The sequence below is a fragment of the Apodemus sylvaticus genome, chromosome 6 (assembly GCF_947179515.1).
Source record: "Apodemus sylvaticus chromosome 6, mApoSyl1.1, whole genome shotgun sequence".
NCBI lineage: Eukaryota > Metazoa > Chordata > Mammalia > Rodentia > Muridae > Apodemus > Apodemus sylvaticus.
The window spans coordinates 2,146,516-2,167,659 of NC_067477.1; the positions used below are offsets into that span (position 1 = coordinate 2,146,516).

General features: G+C 42.7%; 1 protein-coding gene across 1 annotated transcript in view; it reads left to right on the plus strand.

The window, feature by feature from the left end:
* Dnah11 (dynein axonemal heavy chain 11) overlaps positions 1-21,144 on the plus strand; it is a 297,877-nt gene that overhangs the window by 136,022 nt on the left and 140,711 nt on the right. Inside the window, exons 40-45 of the mRNA XM_052184825.1 lie at positions 780-912; positions 3,460-3,587; positions 4,667-4,815; positions 11,551-11,701; positions 14,415-14,546; positions 17,933-18,106. Coding sequence (XP_052040785.1) covers positions 780-912; positions 3,460-3,587; positions 4,667-4,815; positions 11,551-11,701; positions 14,415-14,546; positions 17,933-18,106 — 867 coding nt within the window. The remainder of the gene's footprint in view (positions 1-779; positions 913-3,459; positions 3,588-4,666; positions 4,816-11,550; positions 11,702-14,414; positions 14,547-17,932; positions 18,107-21,144) is intronic.

Here is a 21,144-nt window from a genome sequence, read left to right on the forward strand (position 1 = left end):
TCCCAATTTTAACATCATCTTCCTCCAGCTTCTTCTGTTGATAAGCTGGCCTCCAAGCACCAGTGACACTATACACTGAGCATTTGCTTAAATGCACACCATCCAGAGTACTGACATGTAGAGCAGTACCCCTAGCCTCTGTAGTAGATGCCCAGTAGCACAGCTCTAGTTTCTCCAACTCAAGACCACATCTTGTGAAGGGTCACTCACTGCTGTGTCCGTGGGTCTTGAAGACTGTTTAGGCCAGCATTGTCATCCTGGAGACTTTTTCTTTTAGAAATGCACACTACACCAAGGGCCCTCCCTCTGCCTACTGAGTGAGAAGCTCTGGGAGGGCTTCAGCAATCATGGTGACAGCCTCCAGGCAATTCTGAGTTGGGCTAAAAGATACTATCGGAGTGACCTCGCACACAGGAATTCTTTTACACTGTATGCATAGTTAAGGATCTTAAACTCACTCTGTGCACATAGAACTCAAACTCACTCTGTGTACATACAGATCTCAAACTCAAACTCACACTGTGTACAAAGCTAAGAATTTGACTGATAAAGCATTTTTCACTAGTCTGAATACCTCTGGGAATCAGGTGAGCGGATCCTGTTATCCTAAGCATCCGTTGCATTGGGTTTTATGACATGAGGAAATAACCAACTTTCTTGGCTTTCTGCATCGCTCTAGACACAGGATATCCAGAAGCACATAATAGGTTAGGAGAATTCGTTATTTTCTGCTGCCCATATGGCCAACTTTACATGTTTTCTTGCCTTGCTTTTATCAGATTTTGAGAACACTGAACAGAACATATGTTAACATGAAACAGAAGCCCGTTTGGAGTGACTTAAACCCCAAGGCTGTGACAACAGATGAACTCTTTGGTTTCATACATCATGCTACCCGAGAATGGAAAGATGGCAAGTACTCTTTTGAAGTATTGAAAATCTCTCTCTCTCTCTCTCTCTCTCTCTCTCTCTCTCTCTCTCTCTCTCTCTCTCTCTCTCTCTCTCTGTGTGTGTGTGTGTGTGTGTGTGTGAGTGTATCTGTCTGTCTGTCTGTCTGTCTCTTTCAGTTAAGCCATGATCACATGTTGACAGTGTGTTATGATCAAAAGCTTAGCTGATGACAATGACCTGCTGAAAGCAAGGTTGGAGAAGTTCTTGGTTGCATGTGGCAGATTCCTGCTCTGTGCTGTGCATTTTACCTTCTCCAGTGATGGCATAGGGCTCCTTGTAAACCAGGGAGAAGTTGACAGGAATGTCCCATTTCTAAAGTTCCTGGAGTGAGACACTGGCTGAATTCCAAAGGGTATCGTAGGTGTGAGGGATGCTCACTATACCCAGACCTGCATCACAGTTGTTGGGTACAGAAGGCAGTGGGTCATGCTTCCTGCCTGGAAATTCTGGAACTGAAAACATTTTAGGCATAAGTTTAGGGGTTCAGAATATTTGAGATGTTTGATTTTGGGGTTAGGAATGTCCAGCCAGTGAATCCCATGCAAATATTCTGAAATTCCCAAGAGTTTGAAATCAGAAACACATTTTAATCCTGAGGTTATTTGGGTTAAGGATACTCAGCCTATATTTGGAGATAAACACATACTTTCCTTAAAAGCCTTTATAACTTCCTATTTCTAACTAGTGTACCAATCTTAGTATAATCCTCAGTGCCCTGTCTCTCTGTGTTCCCTACCATTGACTTCACAATAGATATAATATAGTCACCATCTTTAAAATATATATGCTGAAGTGGCGTGTGGTGATTTGTGCTTATAATCCAGCACTCCGAAGGGATATTGTTTACAGTGACTTTAAGGCTAGCCTATGCTGTAAGTGAGTTCTAGGCAAGCTTGGGCTACAAACTGAGAGGTGCCCTGTGAGTAAAATAAAGACAGGGAGGCATTAATGACAACATGGGGGAAAGGAGGAGGGAAAAAATAAGAAAAGATATATATTTATTAAATGTCAGCGTATCTCTACAGATGCCACATTAACCCAAGCTGCCATCTTCCTGGTGTTCCAGCCTCTCATTTTCTATGTAGAAATTAGAGCCTGCTTCAGGATGCTACTTCCTGGCTTTCAGATTGCAGTATGTCCGTTAGCTACTCTGTGGGTCAACTCTTCTATGGCCTGTGGAACTGGTGATTGGGTCTCCATTCACCTCTAGCTTCATTTCCTGCATTCAGCCCTTCTGGCTGCCTTTTCTCTTCCCAGTTCCTGCTGTTCAAGCCTCTTCCCACCCAATTCTCAGCACTGGATGCTCCCAACATCCAGGCCCTGCTCCCTAGGATCCACACTTCTGCTCACAATGGTAATATACTTGGTTAAATGCCACTTAGACGACCTACTTTGAAGAACAACTTGCCTGGTATTTCCATCCGCTTACCTTGGGGTCACTGCTTGGACATGCTTTGCCATCTTTTTGCTACTGAGGGTCTGATTTTCATGAAGGATTATGGCAGGGACAAAGTCATCAGCATTATACAGGAAATGTGTAAAAGCTGCTGAAATTGAAAACCCTTAGGAAAGCCAGTGGCTTTCCATGGTAGCTGATTTTAGTAGCTGCTGTTTCTTCGGTTTGGTTTTTGTTTTTGATTGTCTGTCTGTCTATAATGCTTGTTTGTTTGTTTGTTTGTTTGTTTGTTTGTTTGTTTGAGACAGAATTTCTCTATGTAACAGCACTGGCTGTCCTGGAAACTTACTTTGTAGACCAGATTGGCCCTGAACTCACAGAACTCACCTGCCTCTGTCTCCTGAGCCCAGCCGTGGGTCTCTGTGAGTTCATGGAGGAATTCTCCACATGTCCACTGAAAGAGATTTGTTCAATGTGATTTCCTGGTGTTGGAAAAGCCAGCCCCTGTGGAATGCCCCCCAAGCGCACAGCACTCAGACATGAGATAACTGCAAACAGGAATGCAGAGGGCAGGCAACACTTCTCTACACCTCATGTCACCACCTCAGCCTGGGATCACTCTCTTGGCTGTGGAGAAGATGGACAGCACTTTGTAGCAGGGGCTTTCAAAATTTAAACCTTCAATAATGTAATAGAAAGAATAGAGACGGTGAAATATGAGAGAAGGTAGGTAGCCTAAGATAGATACTGAACATATGTGGAAAATGATAATGTCTTACTATACATTTCCAGTCTATTTCACTATCACCTGTACATCTCAGAATGGGTCTTCAAGGAAGGCATTTTCCTGTGCTTTACTGGTAGGTGGAAAAGCTCAGTTATTAAGGGTAAGGACCCTCTCCTAGAAGGTGGAGCTGTCCTGTTAGTAAGTCATAGAACTAACTAGATCTGGATCCCACCTGAGAGAGCTCAGACAGTGAGCACTGTGTGTCACTCATGAGAAGGAGGTAGCAATTTCCTTTATTTAGTTCATAAAGGAGCTTCCAGGGGAAATGTGTTTTAGAGACAAACGGCCCTCAATTGCATTTGCAGCGTCTGTTCCTGTTTTGCAGGTCTCTTCTCATCCATTCTGAGAGAGCAGGCAAATCTCACACATGATGGGCCAACCTGGATAGTCCTGGATGGGGATATTGACCCCCTGTGGATCGAGTCCCTGAACACAGTCATGGATGATAACAAGGTGAAAGATACCGCAGTGCCTCTCTGTGGCACTACATCTGGGGGCTGTTCACCTGCTGATATCTGTAATCTCCCGTGCACCTCAATGCACTATTTCTTATGTAGTCACTGTTTTGATGAATGATATTTTCTTCATAGTTAAAATTTGGGGGGAATGCTGGAGAGATGGCTTAATGGTTAAGAGCACTAACTGTTCTTCCAGAAGTCCTGAGTTCAATTCCCAGCAACCACATTGTGTCTTCCGATGCACTCCTCCAGTGTGGGTCTGAAGACAGCTACAGTGTATTCATATAAATAAAAATAATTAAATCTTTTAAAAAAATGGGGGAATATGTTTCCCTCACCTTTGAATTAAATCACCATTCATAAAATTTGGGTACATAGATAAGAATTCTGTTTATGTGCCTTATTGTTTTCTAAGAGGCAGGCATTAAATTCTTATATCTTATGTGGTCTGATTAAATACTGATATTGAGACAACAAAAGAATGAGTTTGTGCCTTGTGATCACTGATGAAACTTGGCAATGCAAATTAAGTTGTTCCTATGGCTACAGATTGTGTTTAAATGCTTTCCCAAGCATGGCCTGTGGTTGTCCTGGGAACAACAGAGACAAGAGGTTCATGTGATACTGAAAAGGCAACCTGAGGGAAGCCTGTTGTTGGAGCAAGGTGAGAGATCAGGAGTCAACACTGCTCCCAGGTAGCATCAGTGGCCACTGCTTTCTGAATGAAGACATTGTTTACCAGAAAATAGAGGCTAGAGCCTGTGTACCTATGAGAGAATACAGGACACTTAACGACTGCAGTGGTGTACATTATCAGTGGCAGAATTCAGGTCTTATGGAAGTCCACTTATGTTTGGATTAGTAACAGTTCCTACAACTACTGGAAGCCGGTCGTCATGAGTCTTTAAGGCAGTTTTATTACTTACGGATTCAGCCAGAGTGCCTCCACATGGTCTCAGGTATGATTCAGTGGGACACCTATGGCTGTCCCACTAGCAGCATCACTAGCTGTGATGGTCTGTTGGCTGCTGCTCTGCCTCCTGGCAACCACCAACCACGTACTGCTCATTGCAGGTGCTGACCCTCGCCAGCAATGAGCGAGTGGCCCTCACACCGTCCATGAGGCTTCTGTTTGAGACCCATCACCTGCGGACAGCCACACCAGCCACGGTCTCCAGAGCTGGCATTCTGTATGTGAACCCGCAGGATCTGGGCTGGAATCCGTGAGCATTTCTTCTTTTCTTATATGTTTTTGTCATGAAGATGAGTTGCTGTATCAGCGTTGCTGTATCACCATCTGTAATGGCAAATTTGGGTGGCAGAGAGTGTGCAGACTCTGTTGCTCCACCTCCACCATCCATCTGTAGCACTAAGAAATAATCCTCGCCTAAGTTCCTGACAATGTTTTGTTTCTTCCTGATGATGATTCCTGAGCTTGAGCACTCTAGGTGGAAATAGAGGGTGTTTTTACTCTTCCAACTTCCCTTAATGTCTGTAAAGTCAGTGGTTGGGCTTACCTATTTGTCTCTTGATGGACTTGTAGGCTGCCTCCACCTTTCAGCTATTGTGAACCGATCCTGTGAATAAGGCATACAGATACAAATTACTCTTCCTGGGTCAGTCTCAGTCCCTTTGTGATAAGACAGATGCTAATGTAGCTTTTTTATCTTTAAGGAGTTTAACTAATGTAGCTTTTTATCTTTAAGGAGTTTAACTAGAGTGGCTGTATCACGTTACCTTCCTCCCAGAACTGCACAAGAGGATGCTGTGGGTCCCATAGGGCATTCCATGTCCTTAGTTTTCCCCCACTGCCTGTTTTTCTAGGATCCTCACTGAGTGGTTTGTGGCAGGGTCTCTCTGAGTCACCATTTATGTTTCTCTAGTGGTGGTACCATAGGGCATGTCTTCATGTGTGTGCTGTTTGTATGCCTATGGGGAAATGCCTATACAACCCTGCTCATTCCTTAATCAGCTGTTCTTGCATTTTATCTATTTATTTTAATCTCAGTTAAAAGGACTTGAAGAAGACATTACTAATGTAATACTCATTACTTTAACTTAAAGGTAATTTAGCACCCAGGTGTCTAAGACATTTTTACTTACATATTCCCTTGATCACATACTTTTTTAAAGTAATTGATACTCAGTATGTGTTAAATAAATGAACAAATAATAGCTTGTTTGAAGTTCTTGAACAAATCATTTTATGAGTACCTGTATGTCTATGTATGAAATATGTACAAATATTTGGATAATGGAAACGTTTCATTCAGAGTAAGGGTTTTGTATCTCAGTTGCTGGGTGGTTATGTGTCTCTCACAATGCTCTTACTCTGCACAGTAGGATCTTCTGAGCTGAACAGGTAACCACCTGCTCCTGCATCACATGCCCTCCCTCCATCAGCCCATCTACCCAGCCTCTTCCTGGAGTCTCTGTCCCAGATACTGTTCCGTGAGACCACATAGCTGGGCTCCCTGCCCTCTGGCTTCTGTTTCCTTTGGCTCGTGAAGAACCTTGGTAAGAGGAAGAGAGGAGAGCATGCTCAGGCTGCTTCTTTCCTGATCTCTCCCCAGTATAGTCATGGCAAGATAGCTGTGGATCTCAGCCCTTGGCAGTAGGTCTTCTGTAATTCTCCTGGACCTGCCTTTCTTTAGGTCCTGCCGGTCATTCATTCTCATGTCCCACCATTCCTTGCTTTTACCCTGTGCTAGGAAATATCCCCCACTGTAGCAAATCTCTGAGACCTTCTGCATTTATAAAGAGAGAAAGCTAGCATGGTCTCCAGCAGCAGCGATGGAGTCTCTCATTATTGGGACCCTTTTTAGGGGACTGTGATGTGGCAATGCGTTTTGGTAGAGCAAAGCTGTTTCGCTGTGACCAAGATCTCAGAGAGAGAACAGAAAAGACACAGGCCTCAATAGTCATTTTTAAAGGTACACCCATAGTGAGCTCACACTCATATTTGACAGGTGCCACCACCTGAAATTAGCACTGAGTGTTAAGGATGGAGCCTTTAACAACCAAGTCTTTGGGGTTTCTCTAAACCTATGCCTTGACACTCTTGGCTTTCTTTCTGCCCTGCTGTAGCTTTTGTCGAAGGTCCTTCCAATCGTCCTCTCCTGACTGTACTTTGAGAATGACCTCTGCAGGGGTGGGAGGGGTCCGCCCCCAGATGCTGTCTGTTGCTCTTCCTGTGTCTGATGCTCACAGGAGAGAACTACAGTTTTAATAAAGCTTCATCGCACTTGTCTGAGGGAGAGTTTCAGCCTCCACAGAGAAAAGCTGCTCTGTGTAGAGCATCTTGCTCTACACAGGATTCTCTTCCTGGGACATTACTGTTGGTTAGGACTGACCGTCAACTCCCCCAGCCCCAGATCAGAGTCTCCACTGTGCAGCAGGCAATATTCCCTTCCATTTTGGGATCCCTCATCTGTACCACTGTGTTCTGATGGTTCCCAAACCCTGTTGTCCTTCAGTCTAGTCACATCCTAAGGCAGGTAGTGCTTCCAATAGCTCAGAATGACTGTCTACTTAAAGAAGGACTCTTATTTAAAGTCCCAGGTAGCTTCAATAGCCATCCAGTTTGTATCCAGTTACACTGCTTACTCTTCCCAGTTAAGTTTCAGTTTGTGCAAGTTTGTATCAGAGATAAATGTATCAGTTTTAATTTTCATGTGAATGACCAAGGCTCCAGCTGAGACATTTTCAGAATAACAGGGTCTTCTCTAAGGGGATATTAATTTTTTTGCCTGCTGTTTCCAGAGTCAGCTATCTCAGGATTCAGGTACTTCCTTGCACTTTGTAATTATTAGATAGTTTGATACCTATTTTACTATCATAATATGATAGCTTTATATATATATATATATACATATATATGTATATATATATATAATTTATTCAATATCACTCACATTTTGAGATCAATATGTTTATAAACTGCATTTTCTGAAGCAGTTTCTTTTAATAGTGTCAGTTTTCTGCAGTTGTTTGTTTCCAAGTATTCAAAGTTACAGAATTGGGAGCATATGGGCTACAGTCACAACACCCTGTTCCTAAAGACTTACCGTACCATGTTTCCACCTTGCCTTTGTCTCTAGCTGATATGTACACACATGCTCACATACATAGAGGCCTGTTTTCTTCTGTCAGTTTTTGCAGAAATTCTTGAATATAAGTCAGAGACATTAAAACATTTCACCAAAGAAGGAAGACCAAACTGTGGATACTTTGATCCTTCTTAGAAGGTGGATCAAAATAGCCATGGCTCACAGTCAACCAGTAGAATGAGCATAGAGTCCCCAGTGGAGGATCTAGAGAAAGGACCCAGGGAGCTAAAGAGGTTTGCAGCCCCATAGAAGTAACAGTAACATGTACCAACCAGTACCCTCAGAGTTCCAGGGACTAAATCACTAACCAAAGAGTACACAGGGAAGGACCCATGGCTCCAGCTACATATGTAGCAGAGGATGACCTTTTCAGACATCAATGAGAGGAGAGGTCATTGGGCCTGTGAAGGCTTGATGCCTCAGTGTAAGGGAATGTTAGGTCAGGAAAGTGGATGTTGGGGGTTTGATAAGCAAGGGGAGTGGGGATGTGATAGGGGGTTTTTGGAGGGGTAATAAGGAAAGGGGATACCATTTGAAATGTAAATAAAGCAAATGTCTAATAAAAAATCATTTCATCTGTGAGTACTTAAGCATTTGTTCTCTAAGAACTAGAGTATTCTCTTCTATAAAGTCTCCTTTCTATGTAATAATAAGAATTAGAGTACTCTGTTCTATATAATTCATATACCTACAAAATCTATCTTGGATATCGCAAGCATTTTTTTTTTTAAATCTTGCTGGTTACAGGACTGGAGAGATGACTTAGTGGTTAATAGCACTGATTGCTCTTCCAGAGATCCTGAGTTCAATTCCCAGCAACCACACCGGTGGCTCACAACCATCTGTAAAGGGATCTGATGCCCCCTTCTGGTGTGTCTGGAAACAGCTACAGTATACTCATATAAATAAAATAAATTAAAAAAAAATCTTGCCGGTTACAAATTTTATTTGTACCTTTAAAAAAACTAACCATCAGAACAACATTGTATTTTTTTATATCCATAGTCCCCATTTGTCTAACATTCAGCCAACTTGTTCATTCATGACATCTATAATTTTGGAGAGAAAAATCTCAGGCCCCTCAAAGGATGTCCCATTGGTGTTTTGTGAGTGATTTCCTCATCTAGTCATTCTTTCTACAGAGTTTTCTACCGAGAACCTTTTTCTTGCATCTGCTTTCCTTCCTACTTCCCTGTTCTTATTCTTCCCTATGTTCCTTGTCATTGTTTATCTTTCTAGTCAAGGCTACATGTAGTTCAGTGGGTTATACATAACTACTTATCAACATTTATTTATTTGTTTTCTCAGATTGTCGTGGATATCACTAGGAGGAACCTCTCTCTTAAATTCATCTCTTCTGTATTCTTTACTTCCCGAGTATTTGGGCACTTGGATGTCTAGTTTGTTTCAGAGTTTTCTTACTTGAAATATAAATCAGTTATTTTTCCAAGCAGCCATAGGAGTATTTTTAGTATATGCAGTTGTATTTACAATCCAGACTTGGTCCCCTGTATTTGTTGCTTCTGAGAGACCATTGTTTATAATTACATGTCCTGTGGTTATGGTCCTTTCCTGCTGCTCGTCTTAATGTCTGTAGCATCTTTTGTGACATGGGAAGAATTGCAAACAAATACACATCTGTTCCTTAGGTTTTTCCACATCTACATATAATGGTCCAGAGCTCTAAAAATTTTCTCTGTTAATGTCAGCTTTTATTCCAAGCTATAAAGATTCAGCAATAATTTCTACATGAAATTTTCAACTGTCAATATTTGTCCATATAAACTTTTAGTCCCTTTGTTGTATGATGACACTGAGCTATAAGAGATGTCATTATTGGCCATCTTTCTGGCAGATTCCCCACTGATCACTTGGTCTGTTTTGGTCAAGCCTGCTTCTCTTTGGAGTAGCTGCTATTCATGGAGACAATGAGGCCACAGCATCACCTGCCAGTGGGCCATGTATGTCTCCAAAGGAAGTTCTAGCTGCTACTAGTGCAACTCAACAAATAGCTTCTGCCTGCCCCCATAAATGAAAAGCCCACTTTGGGGCTCTTTCAGAACCTGCTGCTCCTAGTGATCTTTGCATGTGCCTCCTGTTTCCCAAGTCATATAAAAACACTGAGTAGGAAAGATGAGTACAGGCTGCTCAGTGGAGCCCTGTATGACAATTCTTATACTCAACTGAAGAAATTGAGGAAATGCACAGAAAGAGGTGGGATCTGAGCCCAGGATTCCAATGTCTCCAACTCTGTGATGGTTAGTAAGTTATTAAATGCTGACATCAGTTGTTCATGCACATACATTTGTTTAATGCCCATAACCACAGGAACTCCATAGCATCATCCTTTCCATTTCTACTACTCGTAATATTAGCCAAAGGCCAAGAAGTGATCATCTCCATTTAAAGCTGGAAAACCAATGCAGAGTTAAGTCACATTTCCAAAGAGTGACCTGGTTAAAAAGTAAGGGAACTGAGGTGCAGGTCCAGGGTAGTCCAGGTTCAGACTTCTGTCTTCTTGAGCACAACTCCTCCTACCATGAGTTCTGGATACAGCGATCCCCTACTGGGGCTGGCAAGATGGCTCACAGGTAGACAGTGTTTACTGCTAAGTCTGATAACCTGAGTTTGATTCATGGGTCCCACATAAGAGCAGGAAAGATCCAACGTGTGCAAGTTGTCTCTTGACCGAACCATTTGAGCCATGGTATATAGCCATCTCCTAGTCCTCCCACATACTAAATACCTAAATAAAGATAGCAGAAATTCCACTTTGGTTCTGTGGCCACAGAATCAGTCACTGAATACAGATGTGGCCCTAATGCCTTTGTGTGTCACTTCCTAGTAATACTCTGCCACACAGCTCTCATACAAGCGAGCTCCTAATGAAAATCTGATAGATGTGATTCCATAAACCAAACCACAAAATAATGATGGTGGCTCTTCCACAAAGTCCATGGAAAGCACAGGAAGCCTTTGATAAAACATGCATCTTACCTTCACTGGTACCATATTCAAAATGCAGAATCTGATTTGCCTCTCCAACAAGGCCTGTGTGTAATCAGTCTGTGGCAGCACTGTTCATGTGCAGGCTGCTAAATGTCTTTATTACCACCACTTCATACTCAAGTACAGCTTTCTGAGTGACTCTTTTTCATTTAGCATCTCTTAGTTGCACCCTAGAGGCCACTAAGGAGGCCATCACTATGTCGGTAAGCAGTTTACTAAAACGACAGCAATGTTTAATGTATCAAAATAAATGTGTTATAAGTTTGAGGCAGCCATATCTATATATCACATGAATGTCAATATATCAAGGTATGACACACCACTCCTGTTCCTTGACTGTGAACATGTTATCCCTTTCAGGTTGGTGTTGGAGAGTCCAGAGGAAAGTCAGGGTGAAGTGGCCCCTATGGAATGTTCACCTCGTTATTTATAACTGATTTCTCATTACTAAATAATTGATGCCAAGATTAATCAAGAAAAGCATCAAGCTGTTTTCATAAATAAAGCCTCTGCCATGAACAGAGTCCGCTCATTTGGGAAATGACATAGTGCACTTCCCTCTAAATGCAAAGTAATGGCCTCCTTAGGCCCGGTTGTATTTGGCTTCTAAGAGCTATTAGGAGTTTCTTTTACATTCTTTTCATTAGAGCGAAAATGGCCATTAAAACAAGTCTTTAAAGGGCCATTTAAAAATATTTTCCATTTGAGAAATCGAGAGAACCACTCAACACGTCCGTGGAGTGCTGCACCAAGCTGTGTAGAAGGGGGAGCTTCGAACCCAGCGGCATCCTGCTTTTCAAACCTCTTGTTCTGTAAAAGCTTTTCTGTATTCCTTTTCAGGTATGTGGCCAGTTGGATAGACAGAAGGCGGCATCAATCAGAAAAGGCCAATTTAACTATTCTTTTTGATAAATACGTTCCTGTGTGCTTGGAGAAGCTAAGAACTAGCTTTAAAGCCATCACTTCCATTCCAGAGAGCAGCCTGGTACAGGTTTGTGTTCAGCCCCCAACAATCGATTTTCTATGCCCAGGAAAGACAGACTAGCATTCATTTTGCTTGCTTGAGGAAACAGGGGAAAGTGCCGGTAGGATTGTTCCAGGTATGCTCCTGGCATAAAACCTAGTGATTTAAGTTCCATTCCTGGGACCCACATGGTGGAAAGAGAGAACCAACTTCTACAAACTATCCTCAGACCAAGACACCCTAGATCCATACATGTATACACATTTCCTTCTCCCCACAAATACACATAAATAAATTTTTAAAAAGATTTTCGGACCTTTCAAGTTTTCACCCTCTTGTTATAGTCCTTCAGTCCTCAGAACTCTATGAGGACCCCAAAAAGAGAAAACTCTTCACTTCTCCCCCTCCCAGAGATTTACATAGCTCTAGCACTCAGTCCTAAGTGCCAGCTATGTGTCTCTGGAACCGTTGTGCCATTGCATGCTGGAACAGAATTAGAAAAAAGTTGCTACAGCTTGTTTATTTTTCTAGCTATCACTGTAAGCACAATTTTTGGCAGAAGTGAGATGGAAAACTCATTTTGGTTCGTAGTTGTCAGGGGGTTTCTGTCCTTCATGGTGAAAAAGGCCAGGCTCTAAGAATAGTGAGGTCTGTTCACACTATAGTAGACTTGGAAGCAGAGAGCACTGGAACCAGAGCTGGGTCATAACCTTCAACAGCCTGCCTCTGGTGATCTGCACACACCAGTTAGCAACTGCCTAAAAGTCACACACACACACACACACACACACACACACACACACACGCAAGCACACTCCCCACTTACTCTGTGTGTGTGTGTGTGTGTGTGTGTGTGTGTGTGTGTGTGAATATGTGTGTGTGTGTATGTATATGTATACACATACATATTGCAACCATCTGGAAGATAAGCACTTGAAACATCTCAGATTCAAACCATAACACCTACCTAGAGAAGATGCTCTACCTGTTTTTGAAGCTCCTTGTGTCTTTGAATCAGATAAGTAAGCTGAAGTACAAATACTTGATCAGTAAAAATAAAGCACCTGATTGTCAACACACACTTCTGAATTCACACCTGTTAGTGTGAGTGAAGAATCTGTGATGGTCCAGGGGTAACATCTTTGTGACCCTCATTGTGAGATGGCTACTAGCTACTGCCAGTAAAAGACACAATGGACTTATTATAGAAGTGACTGAACAACACAGAAATGAAGGTCATGATGGTGATGTAGCATGAATCATCAAACTTCCCTAAGGGTTTACAGCCCTCCAGAAACAAAATTAATTTCTCTGAACTTTGTTGCCACCAAGTTACTATGTTACCAAGTTTGTTTGAAGCTGAATTACTATAGTCCCTAGCATAGTAAGAAAGGAAAGTTCAGGTTTCTGGATAATTCACACACCAATTAAGTAAACGATAGTATTCAACAGTAATTATCCGAGGTATAATTTATTTCTGAAAGCAGGTCTGAATTTATTCATAATGAATTAATTATGTGGTTAGCCTAATTAGACTTCCTTGGGTGTAATGCTTGTGAAAAGCAGATTGTGCGTGTTCTTTCTCAAGTTGACTTGTGTATTTTTGTGATTCTCTGTGGTGTGAACTCTGCCATTCAGGAGTAGTGTGAAAACAGAGAGAAAGGGAGAATGAACATGGCCTCTGCTCCTCCTTCTTCATTCTGTAGTGTTCAGAAAAGGCATTTAATTCTTAGCTCATTTAAAGCTGTTCTTACTGACCAGTGTTTCCCTCAGTTTCTTAGAAGTATAGGAACTTAAGGCAAAATGAGCAGACAGACAGGAGAACAGCTCACAATGATGTTCACACACAGTCAACTCTCTGTATCTCCCAACATGTGGAATTCCCATAGGTTTGAAGAAGTGTGTTAACTCTCGGAGGTAATGTATAATTTTATTAGTTGCTTACATGGCACTCAGAAATGTTTTCAGTGTCTGCGGAGTAAAGATGCATCCTAAGACCTAATAGTGGGTTACTGATCTGATGGTAGCCAACCACGGCTCATCAGTCCTTTCCCATTGGTTTTAAGCATTCCTTTAGAAACCGTGGTTTCTCTTCAGATATAGCAAAGATGCAGAGATTCACTCTTTTACTTGGTAAGAAATTGATCAGTTTTATTATTATAGAAATAGGGAGGTCTTAAATGTAACAGATGTTTTCCTATTTGAGTGAAAGATACTTGTCCCTCTTTCCTGGCTGGGAGAGAATGGTGCATACAGGCTGATGGTGGGGATAAAGTTGAATTTCTATTCCCTCAGCCTAGAGCAAGTGGATCTTAAAAGTATTAGAGCCTATGACAATACCAGTTACTGAGGATTGTTTTGTGTTCTAGGTAACTAGTCCAAAAGAGGGATTATTAATGGGGGGTAGAGGGGGAAGGAAAAAATAGGGGGGAAAGGGAAAGAGAGAGAAAGAGAAAGAGAGAGAGAGAGAGAGAGAGAGAGAGAGAGAGAGAGTCTGGTTTACCTAGTAATTGATATTTGAGTAATTTAAAATGTTTTGTTTCCCTTTTTTGCACCTCTGACTTCAACATCCCAGGGGCACTCATTTTTCTGTCTCTAAATTTAGCAAATCACTGAGTCTAGAAAAATTGCATAATCTCTTATGAATGAGGTAGAATTTCTAAGAAAATTGTTTGACTCTTCTCCAGCATTTAAAACAAAACAAATTGCCCTAAATTAACAGTGTTTTCTTTTTCTTTAGACTATTTGTACTCTTTTGGAGTGTTTGTTGACTCCTGAGAATGTACCTTCTGACAGTCCTAAAGAGACCTATGAAGTCTATTTTGTCTTTGCTTGTGTCTGGACATTTGGATGCACCCTACTACGAGATCAGGTATGCAGAAAATGAGTCTCCAGTGATGGTTTTGCTTGTGGGGAGTCTGAGTTTTAAAATGTGGCTTGACTATTAGTTGTCACCTATATCCATTGCCTGCCCTTCTTCTGAGCCTAGGAGTTAAGTCCAGTGCCCCATACAGAGTGACAGTTCTTGTCACCCTTCTGAAGCCAGGTCCATTTCCATCAGAGTCACCTCTTGGTGCCATTCCATGGGCCGGTCATGCTCTGTGCCTGAGAAATACTTCTTCCCCTGACCATAGCCAAGTTTACTGTTCCTCTGTGTCACCCATTCCTTCACAGTGACAGATCCCTCCCTGGTTAAGACCTGGGAATGTCCTTCCTTTGCTGTTGATGTGACTGTCAAAGCAGCTGAGGAGTCTGTCCTCTCTAAGACATCCCTACAACCTTAGATTGAGGTAGATCCTCATGCTGCCTTGAGGTAGCCTAAACTACTGCAATATAGTTCTCACAGTACTGGCAAGTGCAGCTGGGCTCTCATGAAACCTCTTCCTCTGTTACACATGGCACCTCCTGTATCCTTACACAGCAGAGAGAGCCTGTTGCCTCAGTGTTGCTCTCCTCATAAGGACATCCACCTCTTCCTGGGGGCCCTGCCATGACTTCACTTAAACCTAAGCATCTCTCAAAGATGCTATTTCTAAGTACCACTGCCATAGTTGTTATGATTTCCACACAAGATCTAGTGAAATGCAGAGAGGGGTTATGGTACAAGATTCCAATAGCATCTGGTATCCTTCCTCCAGTCAGTCCTACCTTTAACCAGCTAGGACTACATTTCCAGGGTTGTCATCTGTGAGCAACAGTCAATGCCAGGGGCCATTGTCTCCCATGGCCTTTCTGCTTCAGGTACATCTGTCCTCTTGCACAGCAGTCTGGCATAGCCTTAAGGGCTTCTGACAGCTTACAGAAAACACTCGAAACAAATCTTGTACAGATTTGACCCTCCTCCTCACCCTCCTCCCCCATACATGAGCTGCTTAGAGTTACCAAGTGCCAGAGACATGGTTCTCACTTCCAACACTTACTAAGTACAGGTCTTTCTGGTGTCATCTCTGTCACATTGCTTTAAGGTAATCTCCATGTGCAGAGAAAGCCAAACTTTGTTCTTCAGAGAGACAAAGTACTTATCCCCAATTCTCCTAGTAGCTAGATCATGGTTCTTACCCAAGTGTGACAGTCTCCAAAGAATATGCCTTCCTGGCACCTAGGCATTTCTCTGGCCATGGTATTCCAGTAGGGGCCTCTGGCTTTTTCTGTCAGAATTGAATGCAATAGCCTTCTAGCTCTCCCAGATCTCCCCAGGCAAACATCGGGAATCCCCCTCAGAAGACATATATCCAAGATTGACCCACAAATTCCTCACTGGTAATGGAACCTCTGGGACAGCTCTGTTTCTTGCCACTAAGTTACCAGAACACACATCTATAAATAAGCACAGTCTAACAGATCATTTTCCACCCGTGTCACCTGCTAGATGTCCTTCTATGATCTCCAAGTACTTCCCATGGAAGCAGCCAGTGCTGCTCTGAGTGAGTTTCAAGGGCTCGGTCCGACTCTAACTCCTCTGTGAGTCTGGTCCCTGAGTGATTGAGGGCAGACATCCCATTTGCTTCCTTACCTGCTCCATAACAACCACTTTATTATATAGCACATTGAACAATTAGGGATTATCACAAAATCATTTTCATAATGGAATTTTTAGGCAAAGTAAAATTTGAAGTGATGGAGAAGCTCTGTGTATTTTGTTCAAGAGAATAGAGCCAGGTAAGTCATAGTCTGAATTTCTTAAAGCCACATTGGCTTCAGACCATGCTTCTGCTATGAAAAGAATTTCAATGAGGGTAAATACCTTAGCATGTTGATGCTGGTCACAGGAACAGGGGCTCTGGCAGTTTGGAGGAGGAGAGGGACTCTCAGAGTACTCACCCCACCCAGTGTTATTCACAGTCTCCATCGCCCTGATGGATCTTGAGTATGAGCATCCCAGTCCTAAAATGAACCATAGCCTAAGGACATAGAGACATCGAATCAAGAACTGGGAAAATGGGAGTTAAGGATCTGGAGAGATAGTTCAGTGGTTAAGAGTACTGGCTGCTTCTCCAGAAGACCCTGATTCAATTCCCAGCACTCACATAGCAGGTCACAACTGTCTGTAGCAGGGTATCTGACACCAACACACAGACATATATACAGACAAAACACTACTGTACACAAAATAAAAATAGATACATCTTTAAAAAACAAACAGACAAACAAAAAAACAGGAGTTGAAGTCTCAGATGAGTACAAGATAGCCAAAGGCAACGAATACCCACAGTGTTTTCATATTTCACTGAAATTCACTAGGTCAGATCACTCACAAGGATAGAGGAGTCTGGCTACAGGCCACTGAATATATGAGTTGCTGACCCAGATTTGCAAGGATACAGGAATTGATAGACTGACTATCTGGGGACAAAGATCTCATTTCATGAAGCTGTTGAGGACATTGGGGTCTCTGGGCCAGGCCACTGCTGATGTAGAAGTTTCTGGTCCAGGCTATCACAGGACAGGTACTGTCCCCCTTTCTCTATGCCCTACACCCTAATCAAGCAGCGGACAGAGAGCTTATACATATTACTACATCAAATAGCATCCCATTATAGAAATGGGGCACTGGCCATGTCCTCCCTAGGGGGCAAGACCTCATCTTTATGGGGTCATCAGCCAGACTCTCGGCTCTGTCCTGCTGGAAACCGAGGCTAGACCATTCTCCATCCCTTTTTCTTGAGTATTTCTGGGTCTAGATGCCATGATAGGCCAAAACTTTAAGAAAGTTTTGATAGTGAGACAGAGTTGTCAATATGTTACTTATTAAAGTGAATACTTTTTAAGTAGTGTTTTCCATTATCATCATTTTGTTTAAAAAAAAAAAAAAGTTAAATAACAAAAGGGACCAGAAGCTGGGAACTCAAAAGGAAGGACAGAACTTCCATCATGTAATTTACCACAACCACAACCCCCACCCCACCCTCCGTTCTTTTTTTGTCCTGCTCCTATCAGTTGGTGCTGATGGGGTGGAAATGGACCACACTGCTAATCCCTACTGCCCAGTAGTACTTGACACAGTGATTTGTACAGTGATTCATCTATGAGTTTTTCAATCTTGTTTCAAGCCTGATTTCTATCCCTCATGGCTATCCACCCCTCACTACATACTATTTATACAGTGGTATCACTGTTTAGAACTCAGATCTAGTGATTTACTTAACCTGATGAGTTCCTGTCTATGAGTTTGTCCACAGACCACCGTGCACTGAACAGAATTTGGAGGGGCTGTGTAGCTTTCTCCGTCTATACTAAAGGGTTCTCCGTTCTTTATAGCTCTCTGATTATCAAGCTGACTTCAGTAGATGGTGGCATAAGGAAATGAAAGCAGTGAAGTTTCCATCCCAGGGAACAATCTTTGATTATTATCTGGACCACAAAACTAAGAAATTTCTGCCTTGGACTGACAAGGTCCCCAAGTTTACCATGGACATCGATGCGCCCCTGAAGGTATGTGTGCAGAGCAGCAGGAGCCCAGCTCCTGCAGTGCTTTGAGGCTTGGTGTAGTGGGAAAAGACTAAAATATATGGTACCACCCTGCCAGGCCTCTGTTCCAAGTCCCCGTGGTCTCTATCTCCTCCCCAGCACCCACTCTTTCCAAGTATCTGGCAACGCACAACTCTTAAACTTGAGTAGTTAACCAAATATATTTATGTATATGAAACTCCCAATTACATAATGCCAAATTTTACAGTGATAAAGTTTTATCCCAATATCTCTAACCTCTCAGCACACCAAAAATAATCTAGATTGCTTGTCTCGGCTCCCTGTGCAGCTCCCTGCCCTCCTCTTAGCTCCTCCTCCTCCTCTCTCCCCTCCAACCACTGGCCTCTCACTGCTTCAGTATGAACGGATAGGAAATATCTTGCACCAGCTTGGGAAGAAAACAGTTCTCTCATGCCAGAGGCACGGGTCTTTGTGGTCTATGCTCTGGGAATGACACTTTTTCCCGGGAGAGAAGAGTCAGCTATAGGGATGCTTAGAGAGAAGGTTGATATTTCTGCAGACTTTCTGCTCCTTGGTTCAGCATAATCCCATGGGAACCACTTTCATGTAATTTCCTAAAAACCATACAAGCTTTGTGAAATCAGAGCAGAGTTTAATTAACTCTGTCTAATGATTATCGTTTCCTCGCCTATGTAAAGTTATATGTTTCTAATCACTTTTCACAAAGAACTTTCTTCTTTACCACTGCAGCCACAAAGGAATGAGTTTGATCTTTCCAATGCCAGTGTTCCACCATCTCACTGCAGCTGACTATTCTGCACAAATCTTTCTTCCTTGTTTCTCATTCTACATGGCCAATCCCCACCCCTCTGAGATTAGATTTTTCTTTGACCAACTTCTTGTTTCTCCATAATATCATTCTTTTTAATATATTTCTCATTTCAAATCACTGTAGAGCTTGCTGTTTGAAGCAGCAGAGGATGAATGGCTGGTAGGGGGTGGTTGCCACCCCTGTGAGCATGCAGCTGGTTCCAAGTAACAGGAACCTGATAGCCTTAGCTTCCTGGAGCTGTCGCTAGAGCACACAGCAAGGACCTTAGGTGACAGGGTGAGGCTAGACATACCATTTAAGGTGTAGCGTAGGTGTGTTGATGTCAGTCTTCACTGACAGTGTGTGTGTGTGTGTGTGTGTGTGTGTGTGTGTGTTCTGTCTGTCTGCTTTCAAATGCTTCCTCTATTTCTTCATAACATAGTAAGATATACTGAGTAATCTAAACAATAAAAACTTATTTTCTCACAGTTCTAAGGCTCCATGCCAAACAGACAAGGATGCTGATCTGAACTTGTGGTCCCCTTGGGGTAACAGCATTGAACCCTTAGCCTAGAGAGACAGCTCTTCTTCTATATCCTCAGACAGTAGACCTATCCCTGAGATCTGAGTAGTACCATCTTGGCCAACTGAAACCAGAGGGACCCCACACTCTTCAACTGAGTTAGTGCCCTTGGGTCCATGGTAGCAGTGGCAGCAACAGCAATACTGATCCCTAATTGGTATTTTAGAGAAATCCCCCGACCTTTAGCCATGCTATTCTATATCTATACCCTTTATGCTGAGAGGCCAGTGGGCTCCAGTCCCCTTCTAGAGCTTGTTGTCTGTGAGCTAATGGTGTCTACCAGGCCCCACCTCTCAAATGGTCTACCACCACTTTCCAACACTACCACACAGGACCGAGACTTTACCTCAAGAACCTCTGGGACTCACACATTGCAATGACAGCAAATAGCAAGTTGAATGTAGCAGAGGCTGGCAGGAAGGGAGAGTCAGGCAGAACATGAGGTATTCGGATGCTCCCTGCCATCTCTGCTGCAAGTCTTGCCCAGCCTTCCTCAAACTTAGCTGCTCAGCAGTATTTCCTAGCTGACTGAAACTGACAGCCAACCAAACAATCCTGAAAACAAAACTGCTATGAAAGCTTGGTGCAACTTATCAATCGTATTCAAAAGAGGACAAGAAAAATCAATTTTAGTCAACAGATTTTATTGAACCAAAAAATCAATTTTCTTCCTGGGAAGTTTTATACTTACTTTACATACAATGACACTGAGTGTGGCTGTCTACTAGCAGCCTCCTTTTATGATGGAGCAGGACCATGGGAAATTAGAAATAATAGCACACTTCCAGAACCTTCCTGAATAATTTAGATTTAGGAACTAGTTTATTCTTCTGTGTGTGTGTGTGTGTGTGTGTGTGTGTGTCTGTCTGTCTGTGTCTGTCTGTCTGTGTGTCTATGTGTGTTCCCATTGTTTGAATGTGTGGTGTGGGTATGTGTGCCTATGTGTAACAGTTGCACATGGGCATGTGAGCATTCAGAAATTGACACAGTATCTGCCTCAATCACTTCACCTTTTTTTTTTACTGAAACTATAGCTCACCATTGGCCACACTTGCAGGCAGGGAAGCCCCAGGACTGATTTCCCAGTGCTTGGATTAAAGGCACTATGGTGCCTGAATTTTTATGTTGGTACTAGTGACCCAAAGCCAAGTCTTCATGCTTACATGGTCTACATTTAACCAGCAAAGCCATCTCCCAATCTGCAATTAACTAACAGTCCTAACAGGAACCTAGTCATTAGGCCCCACTTAATACGTAGAGAAACAGAACTGGGAAATGTTTCTACAGTGATTTTGGTAGTGAGTATAAAATGACCAGTGAGTCTCATTTGTCTGGGATTGAAGGCATTTCCCAAATGTTAAAGTGTCAACTTTTTTAAACTGGGAGAGTTGGTAGGTTGATACAAGCACAGCAGCCTATCAGTCTGATTTGCAAGTCCAAGCTCTGAAGAGCTCTTTGTGTTAGGAGCTTATTCTGAGCTCAGGCTCCACAGGGTGGATTTGAATGAAGCATCTGCTCTCAGTTGCCAGCTGTGACACCTCCCAAGTTTTTCCTCTTAGGAGGAAACAGCAACAGAAGCATCTCACGGGTTGGCTGTGGATGTCCGGGTTGTATAGCATGTGTACGTGATTAATGCAGGCCACCCGC